We start from the raw sequence: 17,500 nt of genomic DNA on the forward strand, positions 1-17,500 counted from the left end.
AAAGGAGAAATGTGTCCATATATCGCCTCTTATCTTTCTCCCTGCTGACATTGTCGAGTTAACTTCAAGTTTAATTTCATGAGTGACCACAGTTCACAGGCTGGTTTGGTCCTAACGGGTTCTGAGTGATGTGAAGACGTTAGTTCTGATTGGACGGTTACCCGGTTTGTCCCGCCTCTCCGTGTACGCTAAAGCAGTTACGGTTGGATCTCTCAACTTATCCCTACCTTTCACTAAACTAAATCAGGTCTGATTGGATGTCGTCGCTGGCCAATATTTTCATCTCGTTTTTATTCGTTGACGAAAATTAATTTCGTCATCATTTTTATCCCTTCGTATAGTTTTTATTTAGTTATCGTCTCGTTTTCGTCATGAAAAAAAGGTTCGTTGACGGAAACTATGACAAAAATTATTCGTCAATAATTTTGAATGAATAAAAGTATTCATCACTACACACATGTGCCCATATTTATGGTCACTTGATGACGAGCTGTGGTAGAGCGTCTGATGCTTATAACCCGATTGTGAGCAGCGAGGATCATGTGACCATGTGCCGTGTCTGTCTGTCCCTCGCCCAACACCCATAATGCAACACTGCTGTGTATGTCTCTCCGCTGCAGTCGATGAAGACGGGATGGACTGCGTGGACAGTGAGAGACGTCCTCACTTCCCTCAGTTCTCCTACTCAGCCAGCGGGAGGGAGTGAAGCCCCCCCACGCCTGCCACCGCCGTCTCATCCTCACCACGCTTACCCCCCCCCCGGAACGGACCAGGAACCTCACAGGCTCCGCCCCCGTCGGGCCCCGCCCACCCCAACCGCACCCACCTCTGCACCCTTTCATCCGGGCTGGGGCCCGCCAGCACGCACGCCCGGGTTTGAGGGTGAGGGGGATTTGGCGTGTTGGGCCGGACCTTGGGCCCTCATCGTCCCGGGCCACTCCAGCACTCGGGGTTTGGGCTGCTGGGAAGAGAGAACTGTGTTTGTCATTTACTTTTTGTGTTTTCTTTTTGCGCGCGAGTGTGTGTGTAGGGTTTTGTTTTGTTTGTTTGTTTTTTTGATATTTAAATGCTCCTTCGGTGGGAAGACGAGCACGTAGGTGGCCCCCACGTTGAGGATCAGAGGGTGTCTGCATGGCTCCAGATTCACACCAGCGTCCGTGTTTGGCTGGCTAGCTCACACCTGAGCGGACGCACAACAGAAGATCGCTGCTCGTCCGCCACGCTGGGTCCAAAACTGCCATAACTGTTCTACTCAGGCAACACGGGTCGTGTTCCAGACCGCACTAACTTTACTGCTACTCGCTCACCCAGGGACGCCCTCACGCTCACACGCCTCCCCAACTCTCTCTCTTTCACACGGACTCCACAGTCGCGGGAGGGGGGGTGGGGGCTTTTGTTGTGTGTTCTCAGTGTGAGCTAGCACTCCTCACACGCCGGGCCAGAACCACTTCAGTTCTCCTTTTGTGGAAAAAAAAAGTGCAGGGGGGGTGTGGGAAAAATAACTGTGACACAGTGAGTGTGTGTGTGTGTGTGTGTGTGTGTATATATATATATATATGTATGCACACACACACACACACACACACTTTATCAGGGGAGGGGAGGGAAGCCTTCTTCATCGTCTTACGTTACTAGTCCTGTGAATCTGAGCCATGCAGCCTGAACCTCCTCGTCCACAGAGGACACGCTGTGCTTTAGGTACACTTACATATTCAGGGTGGACACGTCCTGAGTTTAAATGATGTGATGAATCAGAGTCTTCGTGGCTGTCTTCCATGTGTCTGTGTGATTTGATCTTACAGGTCATTCCCTCAGATGTATTTTGAGTATTTTGAGTCATTCCATTTCACGATTAAATTCTAATAATTGCTGGCAACTCACCTGGGGTGATTTGACAGTGATGCTTAACACTGATGTTGGGAACATGGCCATGCACTCTTAAATTCTGACTCGGGATCAGGGGCCTGTTCCATATTTTCTGTTTCAGCCAGTATGAACTAGCAGTGAGAAATGTTCTGGGATCAGTGCACAGGAGCCTGTTTTTCTCACTAGTCACTAATGCGGTTTGTCTGGGTAACGGCAGCGTTGGCTGGAGTTTATATGCACTGTCCACTATAGGGAATGTGGTTAAATAAAGTTGCTCTATTTATTATGTTGATTGTCCAGGGTTTATTGTCAGACAGAAACGCACCTATGAATGGCTTGTGAATGTAAACGGGGCGTTAAAGCTTTTGCTTTGTTTGAGTTTTTTATTTAAGTTGTTTTGTCCTTTCTTTTTTTTTTGTAAGGGTCACACCATTTCCTCCGTTACCCCCATATTCACACCACAGCTGCCCCCCCCAACCTTTTCTGCTCAGTGGGATGTCTGTGCTGTTCTGATACTGTGCAGCGTGCTGGTGGGCTGGTGTTAGGTGGAGGCTGGATGTCTCGCAGCACCGAGCTCGCTGTCTCGCAGGACTCACGTGGTTCTCCTGTCCTGTCCTGCAGATCTTTGAGCCTCTTCATCCACTCAGTGGCAGATCAATAAACGTACCAACCTGTGTACCGGTGGGAAAACGCACCTGTTGTGCGACATTTCCTTTTTATTTTAGTTATGAACACTTGTCATGGTCCTGTTTGGTCCTGACATGTGAGGACTACATAAATGACTCCACCTGAATGACAGACACCGGTACACCGAAATTTCACCGTGCAGCAGGGCTGAATGGTTCTATGTGGTAACTGCGTTGCTAGCGCTCATAGTGGTTTATCAGAATCTCAGTAGTATCCACAGAGAGTGAAATTGTGTTGGCTGGTTTTGTGTCTGACTTCTTTAGTTTGTGGCGCATTCTTGGGTCTTTATAGCCTCTGGCGATGAAACGTGCACTGTGTATTCGCTTTACTACAAAGGCGCTCTTGGAAAAGTCCAACTTGTAGTCAGGATCACGTCCACAAACTGGGAGTACACGTGATCTACCAGTGAGTCTCTGGGGTGTCCGACGTCAGGTACGTTTACGTGAGGAGGATGTTGTGAGCAACTGCGCTACGTTTAGCCTGTGACTCTTTTTGTTGAACTGAGCAAATGTGACATTTGACAGCGATGACTTTAGGGTGAGGGTGGATGTTGTGGAGTGAGTGTTGAGTTTGTAGTGGATGTTCGGGTGACGGTGTTGTATGATGAAAATGGTGTTAGGAGAGGAAGATTAGGTCGGTGTAGTGTACTTGGCCATCACAGCAGGGTGATGATGATGATGATGGTGTATACAGTACGTGTGTGAAGGGTGACACTTGGACACAAGCCAGCAAAAAAATAATACTAAAAACACAAAACAAGCAAAAAATAAAAACACAAGAAGCCACAGCTGCAGACTGAAGGTGAAGCTGCTTCCCGCTGCCGATTCAGACGTCGTGAATCTGACGGCGTTTGGCTCTTTACAGTCATGAGACGAGAGACGAGCCACTGAGACGAGACGCTGATCTGTTGCTCCACAGTCTCGCCTGTCTTCCAGTTCACTCTCTTTACTCTACAGATCTTTAATTGATTAGGAAAAATAATCAATTGACAAACTATCTAGTGTGAGATGAGGGGGTAGACGCATAATGTCCATAATTCTGCATTCTGTTTTTCCTTTTTATTTATCAGTAACAAGTTTGTTTTAAACAATGGTTTGATGAGGTCATTCGTTTTTTCTGTTTGTTATGATGTAAAGCTCATATATTAATATCAATGATCATTTAAGTTAAACTTCATGTGGGTTATTTTAATTATTTTTTTGCAGCATTAGTTTTCCACTGTTGAGTTGAACATGCTGTGCTGTAAATCTGAGTTGCAGTGATTGGTGGGGTTGAATCTTTACTGTGATACTGTTCCTGCGTGAGAATCTGTACACGTGTGCTGCGTGTGACACACACGCTCTGTGATGAGGGGGAGACACACGTCTGCTGCTGTGTGCTGGTGACGTTCCTGATGATACAGCCACTCAATGACACTGCTGGGGGCTCTTTGGCATTGCAGGCCAAAAAATAAATAAAAATAAAAACCCCATTATACTTTTTTAGAAACCCCATATCTGCAGAACCTTTGATGATGTAGAGCAGCACTGTCCCGGCCCAGTGGCCTTTCCTATAGTTCAGAAAAGAGACGAAGGACGTGAAAGCACACATTCCCACGCCGGTCTCTTTTTGTAATAATGTCATTTTGCTTTGTAAAGTGTAAAGATGTGAATGAGATCGGGGGCTGTGAGGAGACACAGCGGTTCGTTCTGGTGACATTCGGACAGGCCGATGTGTGCCACCCTCTTCTCTCCCGGCTGCTTCTTAGACTGGACCAATGGCACCGCCTCAATAGTCACTGTCGAAAACATTCAACATGCCGTTGACAAACTAAAGAAGCCACACGTACACGTGGACTCTGTGAGCAGCGGCAGTTGTAGTCTCTGCTACAGGAAGTGATAACCTTCCTGTCCCTTAGAGCAGGGGAGAGGGTGTATACACACGAGAGAGGGACACACACACACACCATACACACACACACACACACACCTGGCTGTCCTTACTTACTGCAGGGTCTATAATAAATATTTTACACCTCAACACACACACACACACACACACACACACACACACTTTGCTGCTACTGTTTGTACTGTCAACAACAGATTTACCTGTTTTCTTGCTCCTGGTAGTGTATTATGAACAAGCATGAATTGTAAAGTATTTATTTACAAACAAAAAAGAAACCCTGGGGAGAAAAAAAAAACAATAACTTGTAATTAATTTTACGTCCATGTAGCTTTGGAGTTTGTGACACTTCTCGACCTTGCTAGCTCTATCATTAGATCCATGTTAAGAACTAGCCATGTGGTTAAGACTTTTATGCAGAAGGGACCTCAAAAAGAAAGAACAGCTGTATTCCTGTTGTCATATTTAATGACTAAAAGAGAATATTTATTTCCTTGAATATATGGCCCACAGGGATGTGAAAACTCTCAGCAGCGAGAACCTGTTTTTGTACACTCAACATCCTTTAGTATTTTTACATGTACATGTATGATAGGGACGCACTGTATTTTCCTTCTTACAGACGTAAATAAAGCTCCACGTCAGTCTGCTCCTGTCCTGCTCCTGGTTCGTCTGCTTTGATGTCTCTCCAAGGTTCCCGAGTTCTTCCAGTAATGGTGTCATTTGTTCAAGATGTTTCAGATGTCTTCAGGAAATCATGGTTTGGAATTCATAAATACTACATTTGAAATGAATAATTTATTGGTTACTAGAAAGCTACAAAACATAAAATACAAACTTGTATAAAACATTTAAATGCATAAATGCTTAAATATAAAACGTTACTATCAAATCACTGAAACAAAAATATGAAAACACTCAATCTGTTACCACAAGACACGGAAGTAACTATCCAAACCCATAGTGTAAAATCAAGGGACCACAGAAGGTGTGTGTGTGTGTGTGTGTGTGTGTGTGTGTGTGTGTGAATAGAGGAAGCGAGGTTGTGTGTTTGACACATGGAGCCAGGACTGCTGCTGTGCCCCCAGTATGGACTGTGATGTCACACGGACCCCTGTGGCCATCACACGCACAAACTCTCACTCCCCAACGCACACACACCCACTTCATACTAGCAACATTTGACGGGATTTATCAGAGCAAAACGGTATTAGTGGTGGTCTGTCGGTGGTCAGATGAACTCCAAAGTTCTCTCCACTGAGATGGCTCCATGCTTACAGTGTTAGAAGATCATCGTTGCTCTCAACTGGTAACTGAGGGGACAATAAATGCCAGTTCAGTTCAGTTCAGTTCATGTACAGATTATAATAGTTAAACAAAAGCGTCTGATCACAGAGCCGCGCTCTTATGAAGGTAGGAGACGTTCACCGCCAAGGACATGAACTTGAACTCTGCGCTGAAAAAGAATCTTTATTGTTTTTTTTTTTTTAGTTTAAGATGCATCACAGAACGTTTGCTCTGGTTGACTCGCTGCAGTGGCCCTGAACTCTTCCAGGAAAGCGTTCAAGTTTGCGTGTGGGTGTTGTTAAACGTTAGCTCCCAGGGAGAGCTGGGATAGCAAACGTGGCCCTCTTCCCTACCAAAACAACAGCACGGCGGTATTAGTGCAGTCGTGGCGGCTGCGTGTTGAGCTGCGGTGTGCCGTGTGCCATAATCTCCTACAGATGTCAGCGTGTGGCTAGTCACTGTCTGCTGCTAGCGCCCCCCTAGCTGCAATCTGGGGGAGCATCTGTGGGTGTCTAGTGTTGTGTGATGTGGAATAACTACCACCAGCTGCTGAGCGCCTCTCTCTCTCTCTCTCTCTCTCTCTCAGCTGACATAGAAGTAGTCTAAACCTGCACAGTTGGATTTAAACACCATTTGCAGTCACGAGCTCAGTTATGATTTCCATTATTTTCAGACATAAATGTACTGAGCTCAGAAAAATGCAGAACAGAAGCCATTTGACTCTTAAGCTGTGAGTCTAACACTCAGTTTGTGATCACTTATTATTTTGATTATATATATATACACACACAGAGCACAGAACTGACATTCAGCAACATCGGAAGCAGGACTGTTGCTGGCAGGCTGTCAGTTTTTTCTCAGTTTTCCGGCTCCTCAAACGCTCCCACACGACAGCGCAGGACAGGATGTGATGGTGAGGTGGGTGTCTGACACGGCTGGGTTAAAGCGGGGGGGGGGGGGGGGGGGGCGCTCACCTGCACGTGGAGCTTCTGTGCATCTCCGCTGTCGAGCGGCTGCTTCTGCACGAGCTGGTTCTGTCTGCTGAGAAGTTCTACCACCTGCTGAGCGCTGGACTGGCAGTGATGGTCCAGCTGCTGTAACCTGCACAGATGAAGAGTCCTCTACTGTAACTCCTCTTCCTCCTACCCCACACCACCCACCACACCACCTGCTGTGTGTGCTGGACGTGACACACCAAACACACCAGGATGACTTTGCCTAAATGTATGATGTGGAGTTAAAAACTGCAGTGGTGTCATCTGAGAGAAACACCCGGAGAACGTTGTGTTGTTGACGAGATCTTCCTCCCCTGTTAAGCTGCACTGGGCTCACCAGACTCACCCGGTTCCTGTAGCAGACACTCTTCACCATAATGAAACTGACCTCTGCTCTGTAATGTATTCAGGCCTTTAAGGGAACATCAACTGATCTGTAGGTTGGCCGACACAATGTAGTACAATCAGACTTAAGAAAATTCTAAGAATTTAATTGAATCACACGTTCACGAGAGACGAGTGAGTCCAGCCTGGCGAAGGCGCTAACCCGCTAACCCACCACGGTGCCATCTGCCATCGGACACACTGCAGCAGCGTTTAAGGGGACAGTCATGTGTCCAGGCTCTGACTCCTGTAGACACTGTGGGCCTGACCACGGACGCGTGAGCCTGGCCCAGATCTCTCTCTCTATACCCACGTGCCAGAGACGAGGGAGAAAGACAGAGAGAGGGAGAGAGAGAGAGTTCTTCCAGCACAGTAGGAGGGAGGAGAGGAGAGGAGAGGAGAGGGGAGGCCTCTAGCTGTTGCTGAGGGGGGGAGACAGATGCCTTGCTCTTGCTGGCTGGGGCCAGTGCCGTCTGTGCAGGCCCTGTTCCCCCTCTCCCCCCACCCCCCACCTCCACTTATCCCTCGTTCCCCCCACCCCTCCATTTATCCCCCTCTCCCTCCTGTGGGAACTGGAGCAGGCTGCTGACGCCGGCTGCGGTGGGTGACGACTCCAAGTTTGGGTCCCTCTCGTTTGACAGTAATCTGTCTTTTACTGTAATTCCTCCCCCACCCCTCCACTCCTCCACCACTCCACCCCTCCACCCACGTCCTTCACTTTGTGCTGGAGCTGGAACACGCTGTGTAGTCTGGCCTCCTTGGGCATCGTGTCCTCTGCAAAAGGCCTCTCTTTTTCTCACCTTCTTTCTTTTCCTACCATCCTCTCCCTCCCTCCCTCCCTCTCTCTCTCTCTCTCTCTCTCTCTCTCTCTCTCTCTCTCTCTCTCTCTCTCTCTCTCTCTCTCTCTCTCTCTCTCTCCCTGCTAGGCTCCCTGCTGTGAGCTGGAAGGAGCTGCTAACAGGACTGTGGTGGGCAGCTTGTCCCAGGCTAAGGCCCTGCTGTGTGGGGGGGCTGCTGCCTCTGTTGTTGCCCCCCCCTCCAGCGCCTGGCGTAGGGCTCTACTCCTCCGTGCCTGCCCCCACCACCCCCACCACCCGGTGTAGCCACACACCCACCAGCTCACCCTCACCCAACTGCTGCCGTCTGCACAGCCCACATCTCTACTGGTGAACAGGACCCACATTGTTTCATGCATCAGGGTTCCTAACAGGCAGATAAAGGTGGTGTTTTTTGTTTTTCCAAGACAGGTGGCCTGATTACAAAAAATAAAAAATAATAAACCTTTAGAGAGTCATTATATATTTATTAATAAAAAAAATTGTAAAAAAAAAAAAAAAAAAGGGAAAAGAAAAGCAGGCAAAGTCAGAGTGACGAGTTTATAGTGAACAGGTACAGCTTCTATCTCCAAGAACACAATGCAGCTATCATACTGAATATGCGTAATGCATGAGTGTGTTTTAGTGTCTGCTATAACAGGTGGCATATTCAACAGTAAAAACATTTCTCACAAGTCAAGTCCTTCCAAAGTCAGTGTTTGGATCAAACAGAACATACTACATAATCAGAGACATATTCCACACACACACACACACACACACGCTATATTCCACATATTCATACATGTTCTCTTTTAGCAATGGTATAAAACGTATATGGATGGGGTGTTTTCACTGTGTTCCTCTGTAAGGTACGAGTGGCGTATGCCCTACTGCACACACACACACAGTCAGACAGGAAAAGCAGCCGATGGCAGAGCATGAGGTCAGGTGAATTAAAACAATCAATCAGGTCGGGCAATTCAGTAGCTAATTCACCCCCCCCCCCCACCTCTGGAGACACACACAGCGCATTAACCTCTTACACAACCACACTGCCCTTAATCTGCCCCAGCAAACACTGCCCAGCTTCTGAAACGCAGAAGCCACAACCCTGGTCACCCAAGACACGCACCACCCCTGGCCTGCAGAGAACTACAACAGCGTGTGTTTGACTCCCCCGTAACGAGGGGGGGGGGGGGGTGTGTGTGGGGGGGGGGGGGGGTCAAACTCTTCTCGCTCCGTCTGAATCTGGACGAACAACAGGGGTCTGATTAAATTAGAAGGCCGTCCAGCAGCTACGGCAGCAAATCCAATAACCTCCCCCCATTTACTGGCACGCAACTTAATTAGGTTTTAATACAGCTTAGCGTGTGGAGCCGGGGCGGAGCTGGGGTGCGTGGCCTCTGCTGCCTCTGCCCACTGCTGGGTGGGTGTGTGTGGGGGGGGCACCGTGGGGCAGACAGTCCCGGCGTCCTCCGCCTCCCCGCTGGTTCTGGTGAAAGGACACCATCTGCTGGCTCCCAGGCTAAGTGAAGCCAGCAGAGCTGAGAGGCAGAGCCGTCCCGCGTGAGACCCGCGTGAGACCCGCGTGAGACCCGCGTGAGACGCACAGGGGCCCGCGTGAGGCGTGGATGATGCTGCCCCCCGCACCCCTCCCTCCACCCGGACGCTGGCGTGTTGCTCCATCAGCAGCGGGGTATTCCAAGTTTTCATGTGGAAAGATGTTGCGGTGGATACAAACAAGACATGATCTGTGGAAAACCGAAAACTAGTTTGAGACGCTACAGCCATGACTGCTAATGCAAACGATCCAAGAACTTGCATCAGGAGGACGAGGATTCTCATCTAATTAACGTAATTAATGATTTTAGTCAAGAATTCACTTGCTCATACAGGACACACAACTAGGCACACACACACACACATTTCACAGTGGAGAGCAGTCCTAGTGTTTTTCCAGATGATGCAGTTTGTTTACAGGTGGCGAGGGAGACTGTGGGGTTCTTTTGGTTTGTATTGTAAAACGCTGAGGGCTGCTACCCTCAACATGTGTGTGTGTGTGTGTGTGTGTGTGTGTGTGTGTGTGTGTGTGTGTGTGTGAGAGACAGAAAGCGAGTGGCCTGCAGCTACATCCGCCTGTCTCTGCCCAGGGAAGGCGGAGCTGTAGAAGCTCCAGGATGTGTGTTTTTGGAGGGAGTTGAGGTTTGGTGCTAAGCATCTGTTTAACGCTGGCCCGTGAGGATCAGGCCTCGCTCACGACGACACTCCCTGCATGAGTGAATAAAGCACACAGTGATCTCCAGCTCGGCTTGTGCTGCTCTGGTCATGGAGACACGTGGCAGGAACACGGAGGTCACGACGACCTGTCTGTCTGTTCCAGTCACGCCTACCTGTCTGTCTTCTCCAGTCTCTTATTATAGTCATAAACATTTACATACTCGCAGGGTTGCCAACACACGCATTTGACCATTTTCACACGCTCTCACGCCACACTTCCGATATCTCACGCCGAAAAAAAATATCCAGTTTATTTACCTCAGATCCACATATATGATTCAATACGTTACTAGTTCGCTAGCTCTGGCGCCATCCACCAGCGATATAACACTGAATCTGTGTCCATTTTACGTTCGCCACCCCGCCCAACAACTTTCGTTCGCCACCCCCCCCGCTCAACAAAATACACTCGCCACCGGCTCCAGGTTAAAATTTCACTCCAAGCGAACGTCAAAAGTTGGCAACCCTGTACTCGCATTTCTTCATGTATTAAAGGAATTACTGGAAAAACTGGAATAAGTTGTTGCACTGTAACATTATCACTGAACAAACAACAACTGTTGAAATTGGCTAGGGTTAGCGCGTTAGTGTAAATGGGCTAGGGTTAGCGTGTTACTGTAAATGGGCTAGGGTTAGCGTGTTAGTGTACATGGGCTAGGGTTAGCGTGTTACTGTAAATGGGCTAGGGTTAGCGGGTTACTGTAAACGGGCTAGGGTTAGCGTGTTACTGTAAACGGGCTACGGTTAGCGTGTTACTGTAAACGGGCTAGGGTTAGCGTGTTACTGTAAATGGGCTAGGGTTAGCGTGTTAGTGTAAATGGGCTAGGGTTAGCGTGTTAGTGTAAATGGGCTAAGGTTAGCGTGTTACTGTAAACGGGCTAAGGTTAGCGTGTTACTGTAAACGGGCTAGGGTTAGCGTGTTACTGTAAATGGGCTAGGGTTAGCGTGTTAGTGTAAATGGGCTTGGGTTAGCGTGTTACTGTAAATGGGCTAAGGTTAGCGTGTTAGTGCAAATGGGCTAGGGTTAGCGTGTTAGTGTACATGGGCTAGGGTTAGCGTGTTAGTGTACATGGGCTAGGGTTAGCGTGTTAGGGTAAATGGGCTAGGGTTAGCGTGTTAGGGTAAATGGGCTAGGGTTAGCGTGTTACTGTAAATGGGCTAGGGTTAGCGTGTTAGTGTACATGGGCTAGGGTTAGCGTGTTAGTCTAAATTGGCTAGGGTTAGTGTGTTAGTGTAAATTGGCTAGGGTTAATGTGTTAGTGTAAATTGGCTAGGTTTAGTGTGTAGGTGTATATGGGCTAGGGTTAATGTGTTAGTGTAAATGGGCTAGGGTTAGTGTGTAGGTGTAAATGGGCTAGGGTTAGTGTGTTAGTGTAAACGGGCTTAGAAAAACATCCGTTTATTTAGTTTTCATTGAGCACTAAATCTATTGAACAGAAAAAATCTATTGAAAATCAGTAGCTGTTTTCCACCATGTTGACACCCAACCAACCATCAAAATACCAAGCTATTAGCAGCCCTGACACGATGGGTGCTAAATGAACACTCTAGCAAAAATAATAAAAGAAAATACACACTGCATTGTCTACCATCTACCAAACACCACAGCGCAATTAACCAACTCAGTAAGTAACAATTATGACTAACCAACTCTGTTTTACACAATCAAAACGAAGGCCAGCCGCTCGCTGACAGACTGAGCGGAAGCTCCCGGCAGCGTGGTCCGGCTGCTTTGGGGAGGGGAGCCGTGGGAGCCGTGGGGGCCGCGGGCAGGATCACCCGTACAGAACGTGTGCAGCCTGTCTTGGCTCGCCCAGTCAAAGGAGTGCCGGAGGCAGCCGGACGCAGCTGCTCGGCCCGATCCCCCCTAAGCCCGGGCCCGCGTGGCCGGGTCCAGACTCGACACTGGCACACGCACAGCGGAGGTGGAGGGGGGGGGCGATGGCCCCACGGCCCACGGGCCCAACCTGTTAGATGGGGACAGCAGCTATTTGCAGTTAGTTTCTTCCCAGTGTTTTTAATTGTACATGTGAGAAGTCGTGCTAGGGGACTGTGAGGAGTTGGGACTGAAACCTCCATGTACAGTTGTGCACAGATCTGGAAATGCTTTCATTATTATTATTTTACCATAAAAACGGAAGCTGCGATATATGGCCAAGCCGACATGTTCCTGCAATTCTGCAACTCAACGCAAAGCGAGGCTCTGGAAGACTGATTTACATAAATCTAAAGATATCCATGAGTGTATTGCTCCATCTGTGTTTATGAGAATTGGCTCCTCTTCCACTAGAGTGGGTGGGAGCCAGTTTTAATATGGAGAAAAACTGGAATCCAGAGGCAGCGGCTTGCAGACAGATGAGTTATCAGGGCCAGATGATTTGACCCAAAATGGCTGCCAGCTTCACCCCCATGAGCCAGGCTGCTGTGAACTGAATGTCTTTAATGAGCCCACCTGGCCAGAGCCAGATGGGTTGACCCAAAATGGCTGCCCTTTTCCCCAAAAGAGGATGCATCAGGACGCTATTCACCGTGCTAGTTCACCTCATCACCGAATGTAGACTAGTCATGGAGGCAGAAAGCTGGCAAAGCTCAGACCAAATCTGGCTAACTAACTCAGGGATCAATTCAAACAAACAATACACATGCCAAGTTATAATATGTATTGCATTGAAATGTAAATATTGGGTTGAAATATTTATAAAAGTTTTTACAATTGAATCAAGGAGGGAGTGTCCATTGACCTCCCCTGTAGTCGACAGGTTTGTTTCTGCTTGTGCTGATATAAGTTTCACACAAAACGCCCTGTTATGAAGGACGTGGCTGTAGTGAGATTCAGCCTGACCCTCACAGCTGACGGGCAGGCAATGCTGTCGCTCACATGAAAGGCTGTCACGTTACAGAGTTCATCTCTCCTTCTCACTCTGATTCTCTCTCTCTGAACTCCTCACCAGGTGCATCTCCACGCAGGTTTCTGGACAACTCAACACATTCCTGACCAAACGAACCCCCCCCAGTGCCAGACTGCTGTGTGAATGTGCAGGACTACATACTGTACCACCTGCACAATAACAGTCAGCCGTTATGTTGGTGAGTGTTTGCTCAGAGGCCCATTTAAAGGAGCGTGCTGAGCACTTTTAGCAGTCGTAAACGAGAGCCGAGCGCGGGGCGAGAGGCGCGTGAACACGCTGCCTAATGTTTACGGCTTTGCCTTGGGACGAAGTCCGGCACACGAGCTCCAGCGGGAGAGTCAGCGCACCACCCGCTCCGCCAGCAGGCCACGCCCCCCGGCAGCACGGGACAGCTGCTCCATCAGGGAGCGGAGACAGGAGGGTGGAGAGGGCCAACGCTGCCCCCTAGCTCCAGACGTGAGATCTGCACCACTTGCCCTATATCTGGCAAAACAGAAGCCAGATATACCAACAAAGTCTGATGTCTTACACCACTTCTAAGACTCTAAATCCTACTGTAAGTCTCTGAATGTGGCAGGCTGCAGACGTGAGGGTCTAGGAGAGGGTGGTGTGAGGCGACATGAAGCAGACGAGGCCGTAGTCGGGCAAGGAGAGGGCACAGGGGGTTCGCTATGGGCACTAGTGCTGAACATACCCAAACCCAAACACCAAAGACCTGAGAAAAGCCGGCGGTCTTAAGCCTGCACACTCACTGACATGATCACACGTGCCTGAATGAGAAAGAAAGATTCGTTTATATTGGGTGCCAGGATGACTGGCAGCTAGAAGTGTTTGATCAGATGCTGCACCATCCAAACGCAATAGCGGCTCCTGAACGCTGTAGGAGATATATTATATTATGGATGTATTATTAGGGCTGTCAGCAGTTGCTTATACAGTCAATACATCGACCACTGAGGTGTTCTTACACTGGATGTGTTTCAAAATGAGGACAACCAAAATACAACAACTGGCTCAAATGTATCAGAAGAAGAAAAGAAATGAACGAACCAGAAAAGGGCCCCGTAGAACTACGTGAAGACTAGGGCAGAGGACTAGAGAGAGAAACAGTGAGAGGAACAGTGAGAGGAACAGCGAGAGGAACAGTGAGCATCAGCAGAACGCTGCAGATCTTCCACAGATAAGAGCACATTCATCACACAGAGAATCAACTACAGACGACCAGGAGACACATCACACAGTCTCCTCACATCTCCACACGTCTCCTCCAGCCAATCAGCAGCGGCGCCCGGATGCAGCGCACACGCCCCTCAGAACACACACACACACACACACACACACCCCTCAGCCCAACACACACACACACACACACACACACACACACACACCCCTCAGCCCAACACACACACACACACACACACACACGCACACACACACACCCCTCAGCCCAACACACACACACACACACACACGCCCCTCAGCCCAACACACACACGCCCCTCAGCCCAACACACACACACACGCCCCTCAGCCCAACACACACACACACACACCCCTCAGCCCAACACACACACACACACACACACACCCCTCAGCCCAGAACACACACACACACACACATGCCCCTCAGCCCAGAACACACACACACACACACACACACACACACACCACAGTCATCTTTTTTATGGGACCATATGGCTGGGAGAAGCCTGTAGATCTAGCCACACATCTGTGTATACATCACCACACCCCTTTAAGGGACAGAACCGAGTTTATGTGTGTGTGTGTGTGTGTGTGTGTGTGTGTGTGTGTGTGCGCATGCGTGTGTGTGTGTATACGGTATGTTGATGAGACAGGGTGATAATTGGTAAAGGAGCATGTTGGCAGATGTGAGGGGTGTGTGTGTGTGTGTGTGTAAGGGTTTGAGCTGCTTATGTGCACAGGGACTGAAAGCAACATGAGTGAGATATGTGAAAGGGTGAATTGCCAAAAATCATTTTCATCTTTAAAATCTGCTCACTGTAGGTGTGGAGATGTTTTGCTAATTCAGTGGTAAATGCTTATGGATGTGTTTCTTTTGTACATACAGACCAGAGACGTATGTGTGTGTGTGTGTGTGTGTGTGTGTGTGTGTGTGTATATATATATATATATATATATATATATATATATATATATATATATGATACAGACCAAATATAAAATCTCACACTGTACATACATTTACAACATTTCAGATGTATTTGTCTTGTATTAGGGAGTAGTTGGAAATACCTCATTAAAATACTCCAAAGGTGAGGGCTTTAACTAGAGCGTTTACATTTACAAACGATGAACTGGAAATACGTTTATAATTTTACGACATAAAACAGGAGGATATAGCTTCACTATTATTATTATTAGTAATAGTATTGCTACTACAATAACTAATTTAAGCTATTCAAACTACTTATTTTTTGTATATGTATATGCGCATTCTAGTGAACTGAACAAGAAAGAAAACTAAACAAAAAATAAGTAAACAATAATCCATAAATTGGAAACAAAAACAAGATTCGTTAATTAATGAATTAATAATGAAAATTATTATTAAAAACTATGAGATGCCAGTAACATTAATTTCAATGATTAAAAATTGTGTCATCACATGATTCATATAGTTAAATATTTTTGGTTTGATTTGCAAAAACAAATTACTGGTTAAATGAAAAAAGGTAGATAATTATTAAAATATTTGTTTTGATAAAAGAACTGACTATGATGAAGTGGATATTTTTATTCATAAAGTGACTGTTACTTTTCAAAATCTGTTTCCACCCAGAAAATGCCAGTCACCGTAGAGTACAGTGAACTCGTGCCCAGAACGCATTTATTAAATAAATATAGAATTAATATGCATATGTGTTATTGATGTCCTCTATAAAGGCGTTGCTATTACACACGAAAAATTTAAATCAGCGGCCACCGCACCTCCCCTCTCATATCTCGCTGGCTGGCTTTCCATGATATCTCACCCTAATCTCTGGGCAAAAAATAAAAAAATTGTAAATACCACGAGGGAAATAAATAAATAATGTGCAGGAGTGAAACATTGTGTGCTGAAAACCCCTGTGTTGCTTGGCGTTGGCTCTCGAATGGTAAAAATAAATCAAGCTGATTTTCCAAATGTTGCGTGTGTACCACGCTGCTGTGCCTCTTCACAGCACAGATTGTGCGCCCGTTCAAGAATATCTGAGGTGGGGCCCCGGCTATTTGCATGAAAGCCGGAGCCATTTGCACCAGCTTATTAACATGAACACCTTAACCCACGGGCAGGAGAGAGAGGCTCCCCACAGCGCTGGGCCCCCACAGCACCCAGTGAGCAGGAGGTACCAGACCTCGCACTCACGAGGACCGCGGTTCGACTTCCGCACGTCTGTGGTACGACATTTCGTGATGTGCTCTCGGTGCTTTGGTTCAGCGAGATGAAGCGTGCCCGTTCGGACAAAGACGGCACGGTAGTTAAAAGTAGCTTTTGTTTACATTTAGGCAGACAACATTAATAATGACATAACTGAACGCTGAATTATTCAAGCGTCTATGAGCTTCATGAGACGTGTGATTTTATGTTCAAATAATAATAAATAATAATTACATTGCAACTTACTGCTACTGAAAATGGTGAGATTGTTTTGTTTTTTTCCTTAAATTTGTAAAGAAGTAACAAATGTGTCGGTTCGTACATTTGCCAAAGTCCTGTGCGGTTTCTTAATCCTGTCCCCCTTCTGGACTGCCGTCATAATCTTTATTTACTTCGACTCTTAGTGTTAATTCTTCTGATATTGAGGTTTTTGCCTTTTTACCAGGTAGCTGTTTCAGCTCTTACTGAGCACAGAAGGAGTGCGATGAACATTATGTGATGTTTTTGTAATGTGTTAATACTGTTCATAATGTGTCCATATTGAAATGTGCTGGTATATCGTATTTGAGCGGGGACACACTGCACTGTGCAGAGTGAACACGGTCAGTGGTTGTTGGTGACCTTTGGTGACGCAACTGACCTGCTGCGTCTACACATGGCAACATTTTTACGTCCAACTCCATAAAAAATATCTAGAAACTGTAAACATTGACCCTGCCCTCTGGTGGACACATACGAGGTACAATCAAAGCTTCTCATTGACTCTCGCCATAAAGAAGCAGGTTTTTATTTCACATTGCTTCTGGATTTACACACTTTCCCATCTTTAAAACCCACTGAATCTACAAGACTGCAAATGTCCTTTTTTAAATGCCATATTAGAAAATCAAATCAGCAGTTACATATTTAATGGAAAACTACATTTCCCTCTTTACAAACTAACAACACTTTCTTTTGACTAAAATGTTTAGACCTAAAGCTCTTTCAAAA

The 17,500-nt window shown here is 47.1% G+C and overlaps 2 protein-coding genes across 10 annotated transcripts in view; one reads left to right on the forward strand and one right to left on the reverse strand.

The window, feature by feature from the left end:
- akt3a (v-akt murine thymoma viral oncogene homolog 3a) overlaps nt 1–4,794 on the forward strand; it is a 93,877-nt gene extending 89,083 nt beyond the window's left edge. For all 9 annotated transcript variants that reach the window (XM_076995598.1, XM_076995591.1, XM_076995592.1 and 6 more), the window contains one exon: nt 621–4,794. In XM_076995598.1, coding sequence (XP_076851713.1) covers nt 621–706 — 86 coding nt within the window. In that variant the 3' untranslated portion in view covers nt 707–4,794. The remainder of the gene's footprint in view (nt 1–620) is intronic.
- A 425-nt stretch (nt 4,795–5,219) lies between these two features.
- Nucleotides 5,220–17,500, reverse strand: part of LOC143503265 (serologically defined colon cancer antigen 8 homolog) — a 21,618-nt gene continuing 9,337 nt past the window's right edge. Inside the window, exons 4-5 of the mRNA XM_076995600.1 lie at nt 6,702–6,828; nt 5,220–5,753 (exon numbers count right to left, since the gene is read on the reverse strand). Of these exons, the coding sequence (XP_076851715.1) occupies nt 5,715–5,753; nt 6,702–6,828 (166 nt within the window). The 3' untranslated portion in view covers nt 5,220–5,714. The remainder of the gene's footprint in view (nt 5,754–6,701; nt 6,829–17,500) is intronic.

The sequence above is a fragment of the Brachyhypopomus gauderio genome, unplaced genomic scaffold (genome assembly GCF_052324685.1).
Source record: "Brachyhypopomus gauderio isolate BG-103 unplaced genomic scaffold, BGAUD_0.2 sc222, whole genome shotgun sequence".
NCBI lineage: Eukaryota > Metazoa > Chordata > Actinopteri > Gymnotiformes > Hypopomidae > Brachyhypopomus > Brachyhypopomus gauderio.